Source organism: Festucalex cinctus, chromosome 2, assembly GCF_051991245.1.
Source record: "Festucalex cinctus isolate MCC-2025b chromosome 2, RoL_Fcin_1.0, whole genome shotgun sequence".
Taxonomy (NCBI): domain Eukaryota; kingdom Metazoa; phylum Chordata; class Actinopteri; order Syngnathiformes; family Syngnathidae; genus Festucalex; species Festucalex cinctus.
The window spans coordinates 39,017,264-39,024,438 of record NC_135412.1 but is presented as its reverse complement, the minus strand read 5'-3'; the positions used below and the strand labels follow the sequence as shown (position 1 = coordinate 39,024,438).

At 40.9% G+C, this 7,175-nt stretch overlaps 1 protein-coding gene across 2 annotated transcripts; it reads left to right on the top strand.

Moving 5' to 3' along the window:
* The first annotated feature begins 1,576 nt into the window (after nucleotides 1-1,576).
* LOC144013175 (lymphocyte antigen 75-like) lies at nucleotides 1,577-5,196 on the top strand. 2 transcript variants are annotated; one of them, XM_077511784.1, is made up of 7 exons: nucleotides 1,577-1,726; nucleotides 2,008-2,169; nucleotides 2,305-2,342; nucleotides 4,305-4,390; nucleotides 4,472-4,716; nucleotides 4,793-4,912; nucleotides 4,986-5,196. In XM_077511784.1, the coding sequence occupies exons 1-7, from the start codon at nucleotides 1,666-1,668 to the stop codon at nucleotides 5,147-5,149; spliced, it is 876 nt and encodes a 291-aa protein (XP_077367910.1). In that variant the 5' UTR covers nucleotides 1,577-1,665; the 3' UTR covers nucleotides 5,150-5,196. The 2 variants fall into 2 exon arrangements, with proteins under 2 accessions (XP_077367910.1, XP_077367909.1); XM_077511783.1 differs by having other exon boundaries at nucleotides 2,305-2,381.
* The last annotated feature ends 1,979 nt before the right edge of the window (nucleotides 5,197-7,175 follow it).

Here is a 7,175-nt window from a genome sequence, read left to right as displayed (position 1 = left end):
TGTGAAGTTGCAGACTTCTACAATTTATTTGTGGCTTGAATTCCTGTTCACTTGTTGTACTGTTGTCTAGCTAGTAGAAGAGATTCCTATCTAGACCCAGCAAAAAGCTGCTTGCCTTGTTCGCTTCCTCACACAATATTAGGCTATACAGTGGAACCTCTACTTACGAACGTCTCTTCATACGAAATTTTCGAGTTACGAAACTCCTCAACGGGAAAATATTGCCTCTTGTTACGAAAGAAATTTCTAGATACGAAAGGTAAAAATACATTACCGAACGCAACATACTTTCGGCTATGGCTATTTCCTACCATAGGTACCTATAAGCGTAAATACTAGATCGGTGTTTGTGCATCGTTCTGGCATCCCATTGGCTAAGAGGAACCTCTACCATAGGTATGAGCGACTAGATTGGTGTCTATGCAGCGTCCTCATCATTCATCCCGCGGTCCATGAGGTGTTCCGATGAACTAACGGCCAACGAATTTGTGCAAACATTCAAACAATTGGTGATTGATGAAGGCACAGTAAGCTTTTAATTGCGACGAGACGGGCCTTTTTTTTTTAAAAAAGATGCCTCGCCATACCGGAAGTTTCCATGAAGTTTCAGAATTTGTTTAAAAGAATCGCCCAGAAAAAGTGTTCACCTGTCGGGCGTTTGCTCACTAAGATGATGTTTGCATTGGACATTAACGAAGGATTTAAAAAAAACAAAAAAACATCCATGGATCAGTTCTTTACAAAACACCAGGCAAAAAAAACAAAAAAAACATCCATGGATCCGTTCTTTACAAAACACCAGGCGCAAAAAAACAAAAAAACAAAAAAAACCTGACGGAGGAGAACATGAACCAGAGGGCAAAAAAACGATGGACAGCAGTTAAAAAGGTAAATGACCATCATTTTTATTCTTTACTCTATTCTTTGTTATTTACATTATGCACAACTCTCATTTATTGTGCAATAATCTAATTGTAACATGTATTTGTTACATGTTTTGATGCATTTTTATGCTTTATAAAACATTTATGTCTGAAATTTGGGAGGCTTGGAACGGATTAGGGCATTTACATGGAAAATGCGTCTCTATTTACAAATTTTTCTACTTAAGAACTTTCTTCCAGAACCAATTAATTTCGTAAGTAGAGGTACCACTGTACTGCCATATATACTAGAGGACAAATGATATAAATGCAATTACCACATCCTTATTTTTTGTTTGTTTTGTGTTTGTCTCTCTGTCTGTCTGTCTGTCTGTCTCTCTCTCAATTACCTTGACTGCTGTCCACTCTGTGCGAGAATTTGCCTTCCAAATACTTCATGCTACCCTGTGCAGATACAGCATCTAAAATAGAGACAAATTTTATACAGACACATTTTGTTCATTCTAGATTTTAAAGACATTATGGACAGGTTCTATTTGGGTTATTTAAGTTTGACAGTAAAGTTGAAGACTGGAAAGACTGCACTTATATAAAGGAAATAAACTGGAGCCCCTTTCCCTTTAATGTCAGATGATCTCATTTATTTGTTCATACATGGTAAACTCTTCCTGTGCGCTTAATGTACGCCCGACGTGAACACGAGCATACAGTTGCCGCCACAAGCTCGCCTCGTTCACTTCACTCTTCTCGGACTCTTCGACCTTAGGCTAGTCAGCTGAAGATGAAAGCAACACAATGGCTACTTGGGCAAGCGCTGCTCACTTTTGGCGTATTGACTTTTGGTGAGTCAACATTCATTTGTAGTTTATTTTAATTTTAATTTGGATTCCGTATTGGACTTTAGTTCATGTTCATCTTTTTACAGTGGACATGGGAAGGGGCTGGGAGGTACTGTTAGTGTCTGTGTTTGCCACAGTAAATTATTTTTTCACTCTGGTTGTTTCAAAACTTTTCCCCCTAAAAAATCAAGTTGCCATTTAAAAACTGGGTTTTACATAGGTTATTATTATATAGTATATTTAGGCTATATGTGTAGTAATACTTCATGTATGTCGGCCTTTAGATAACGGCTGTGACCCCGATGAAGTCCCATTCGGTGGTTTTTGCTATTACTTTCACGACGAAGACCAGAAAGTAGGGTGGAAGGAGGCCAAGGATTTCTGCATCACAAGAAAAAGTAAGCTGACCATCGCTGACTCGGTTGAGGAGTTCAGATTCTTGAGAGGTAAGCGCCAAGACTAATGTGTCACTTGGGCAATGTTGACCATACCAAGGGATAATCCCGCAATGCTTCACAACGTCCACAAAGTTGGTGACTGTTACTGTAGCCTACTAAAGCTTATGTTGTCCTTTTGTGAAGATAACCTAAAGTCAGCTGTCGCCTGGACCGGACTTGAGGTAACATCTACCGGTACATACTATGTTGACGGATCTCTAGTAAGTGAAACTTTTAAAGCAGTTTCAAAGTTGCTACTGGTGCTAATTTTGAAATAAGATTCACTGTGGTTTTCCTATGTTATAATAAAGAAAATTGGTCTTTCATGTGAAAAGGGTCAGTCATGTGAAAAGCGAAATTTTTGGAGCTTTGATCCATGTTAAAAGTATTTTTTTTTTTCCCTCCATTCGCCCCTTTGAGAAATAGACTATTTCAGTAATATGCAAACAAATACCGTATGTTCTATCACATCAACTTTATTTATTTTTTTATTTTTTTAATGTAATCATAGGTTGAGTAATCACAAAGTTCATGCAGTTAAAGCTTTACTTTTAACTCTCTTTACTTCCAGAGTTAAAAGCTTTAAAGCTGGGCATTATCTTATTTTGAAATGACTTGGTCAGAACCATCAAAAGCCGAAAACCGGTCACAATAACGCCGAAGGGTTTATGACAGCACTACTTTGACGTTGCTGGACATGTTTCTCCGCCATCGTCACAAACATAGTTGTCCCTGGTGGTGCTTATAGTGTCAGACCCAATGGGTCGACCGCCACTTACCTGCAGCTGTTGCCAGCAGGTAGTCGTCGCTGAGTTTTTCACCTTCTGCTTTTCTGTTTTGCAAGTTTGTTTGTTTATTTATATATCTAACTAGCTTCTCCCGCTAGCAGCTCTTGTTCGTCACTCCAGCCCACTAATCTGTGTATAACTGAATAGCCGATAGGCCAAGACTTTTGAAGTCGCGAGGCTGCCATATTGCTCCTCCCAAGAAACGTTTCTTGGCATAAGATACATTTACAGAATGGGAATTGGAGAACATTCGAGACAGTACTTAGTAGAAACAACCTGATTTATGATGTTTAAATTTGTTAAACAGAAACAAGAGGACTTAGACATACATGTATAAATTATATGCTTAATGTTTGAAAGAGGAAACTTGCATATTTTTATTAAATAATTATAACTGTAATTCAACAAAAGATTCCTATGCCAAATCTAATATTGTGGTCTAAGGAACTGAACGATAAAAGAAAAAAAGGGGTGTTCAAAGCAGCACACAACGTTAACTTGTTAAAAAAAAACAAAAAAACGGTGACTGTGACGGTGACGGATACTAAGAGTCTACGAGCTGTATATGTCTAATCTAGGGGTGGGAACCTCTGGCTACCTCACAATACGATACGATACGATATGCGATACAAGGCTCACAATAACGATTATCTCACAACATAACGATACCACGATTATCACAATTATTATTATTGCTCAGGTAATAAATCCACGATAATCTACGTGTAAACTAATCAGAAAATAATAATAATAATAATAATAATAATAATAATAATATCAATAAATAATAAAACATAAATATAAATACATAATATCTATACTATATATAAAACACAATAATAATAATAATACTAATAATAATACTTATAATAATAATAATAATTGAGCGCATGAGTCTTCTTCGCCTGAAGACTTCTGGCCATTTTCCCGCCACTCTTATGAAAAAATAAAAATAAAAAATACTCCGCCCACCCTTATTAGCCCACCAAGTAATTGCTCAATAAGTCATGAAGAATGGAGCCATTGCAGTGGCTGGTTATTAAGTACAAATATCGTGATTCTTGCGTAGACGTATAGATTATCTATCTAAAGTATCACGATCTATCGCGATATCGATATATCGTCACACTCCTAGTGTAATCTGTACGTCTACGTATTTTTTACACAGTAGCCTGCTTGCGAGATGGGAGGGGTAAGATGGCCGCCCTGTGGCTTCAACAGTTTGCACAGGAGCGCATGGCCTATTGGCTATCCAGTAATATATGCAGAACAGTGCTCTAGCCTATGGAAAGTGTCATAATGTGGTGAACTGATTAACCTGATGAGCTTTTCCATATCAACTATGATGACATGAAGATTGCCTGGTGTTATCTACTTGACAAGTGTGGACTCATGACTTATACCTTATGCGCTCGTCAAGAAGCCTTCATCTGTAAAAAAAGGTCTGGAAGTCATTACCGCTTACCTCATCTTTTCATGTGCTCTCATATTTGATACACATTGCATCTGATCCCTGCAGCAAGGCGCCCGGTTCCCGATACCATGCAGCAACCAGATGATGTTACCAGTACGGCTTTGTCATCAAACGGCGTATCAGTTGCAGTTGGTGACGGCTGCGGCGGGTGGGTGCACAACCCCTCCAACGACTTTTGCTACCTGTTCAACAACAGTGATCAGACAACTTGGGCCGACGCGCGTGACAAATGCAAGGCCGAGGGCGGGGACCTGCTCAGTATCACTGACCTCACGGAACAGAACTTCCTGCAAGGTATTCACGGGTAATCTTAGGCACCGCTTAGCTTCAGTTCGACTTTGAGTGAGTGGAACCATGAACTTGTCTGAAGACTTTCTTCAGGGGAGCTGGAATGGGGCCTACCTGTGGATGGGCGGTCGCTGCTCGAACGCTGAAGGCGATTGGCAGTGGAGCGACGGATCCCGGATGGCGTACATGCGCTGGAGCACAGGTTCTTGCTAGCTAACGGATGTCTGAAGGCTAATGAGAAATGGAGCACTGAGATTTCTTCTTGTCACCTTCAGTTTACCCCGATGACCCTGTTGAACGCTGTCTTTCCTTCCTCGTCGGCAAAAGTCACTGGGAGGAGGAAGACTGCAACAGCAAGAGAGGCTTCATCTGCAAGAAAAAAAAAAGATGTGACGTTGCACTTTGTTCTCCCTGCCTGCTTGTGTGCTTGACTGTATAGTGACAGAACATTTGTGCAGACATAAACATGTACTGACTAACCTTGTTGTGTGTATATATGTCTCTCTTCAAAACATTTGTTGTTGAAATGTTTTACCGAAGTGGCAATAATACTTTGCTTTTTGTGTTCAGATGACTGTGTGTTCTCCAGCCTGGGTATATGTCATCCATTAAAGTCTGAAGCTGTTGACACTTTTACGTTCAAACTAGTTTCCACATTTGAACCATGAATTTGCTTGCACATAATAGTTATGTCCTCATTAGCCATATTTCAAGGAGTTAGGCATATTATCAAGAGTGAGTTGAATGCCATACTTGTTTCATACATTATTTGTAAATGTGTCTAATACACAACAGATGTATTTTGGATTACAGAATATGTTAACTATCAATAATACATAAAAAAAAAAAATACAAATAAATAAATAAATCAAATTGTCACGGACGAACGAATGAACTAAGGACCCCAAGGCAGACAAGGCACAATAGGCGTTTGACCAGTTTATTTACACAAAGAAAAGAGCACCAAAAGGTGAAATAACACAAATGGAATAATGTACAAACAAAAAAGCACGTAACACGTGAGACTAGCTAGGAACCAAAAATGCCTAAAAGGGCAAGGCCTCCAACTGAGGGGCTACAGAAAATCTATAGTAACAAAAAACGCAAACAAAACCAGTTCGGCGACAGAAGGTACTCACAAAAAACAGAAAGGCTCGAAAAGGTACTCGGAATGTATGGCGGAAGAAATAGTCTGGCTGTGGCAGTGAGCAATTGGCTAACAATAACCCGACGCAGGCCTTCAGTAACAGTGAGCTTAAATAGCCTGCTGATCATGATGACCCACAGGTGTGAGTCCAGAAGCCCCGCCTATCAGTCAGCCCCTGTTAACTGAAAGAAAAAAAAAAAGGAAAACACACAGGCAAAGGAACATGACACAAATAAATCGCCGAGTTCAGGGGTAGGCAACCCTAGTCCCAGAGAGTCGCAGTCCTGTGCGTTTTACCCCGGGATTACACTGGATGCGTGTGCGTTGCGTCTCCGCTCCGCTGCGTCTTGACTGCGCGCTCGGACGCGTCAATTTTTTGGCCAACTCACACCGGCTGGGCACAGCTGCGGTCAGGCAGCTCCGTCGCCGACCACTTCCCACCGTGTCTTGCGTGATCGCACACGATAATGTGGCATTAAAAACAATGACAAACACACGGAAAGTGACACGAAGCGAGGAGGTAGGACTCAGACGCAGAGTGACAGTTGGCCAACAAGGCTGCAGCTTTAATCAATGGAACCAAAAAACACCTCTCAAGGAGGGAAAAAAGGCAGAACAAAAAGAGCTCCAAACTGGAGATAAAACAAGGGCACTCAAAAACAGGGACAACTAAAGGCGCTCCGCTAGGGAGGAAAACAAGGGGCAAACTAAGGGCGCAAGACAAGGCAAGGCAAGGCAAGGCAAGGCAAGACATCGAACAAGGACTGTGGAACAAGGACTGTGAGGACGCTTCCATGCACTGAGATGTGACACTTCGGCAACGGAGGGGAGAATGCAGGTGGCTTTTATGTCCGGGTTGATTGGGAACAGGTGGTGGTGATCATGGGCGTGGACCGGTAATCAGTGAGCTGCAGGAAGGGTAAGTGACCTGGGGTGAGAGGAGAGTTAATACTTTCAAAATAAAACGGCAACCTGACTTTGAAAACAAAAGCATGAACCGCCACTCTGGTGGCGGCGTGACAGAAAGTATGTGCTCAACAGAGAAGCAGAAAGAGAGGTGGACTTTCTTTGATTGAACTCATCGTCCGCTCCCATAACTTCTGTTATGATGTCCCATGCAGTATTCCTTTTTAAGTTGTCCTTTTAAAACTGTGCCATGTCATATCTAATTTTGGGGCTTTCCACCTTGATTATAAATCTCTACTCGTCCATGTTCGCCGGTGTTTAAACAGTGAATTAAGCGTTAAGCATTATGACGTTTTGCTGACATGACTGCGAAATAGGAGCTAGCAAGTGTTTTATTCTGAAAAGTAAAGGA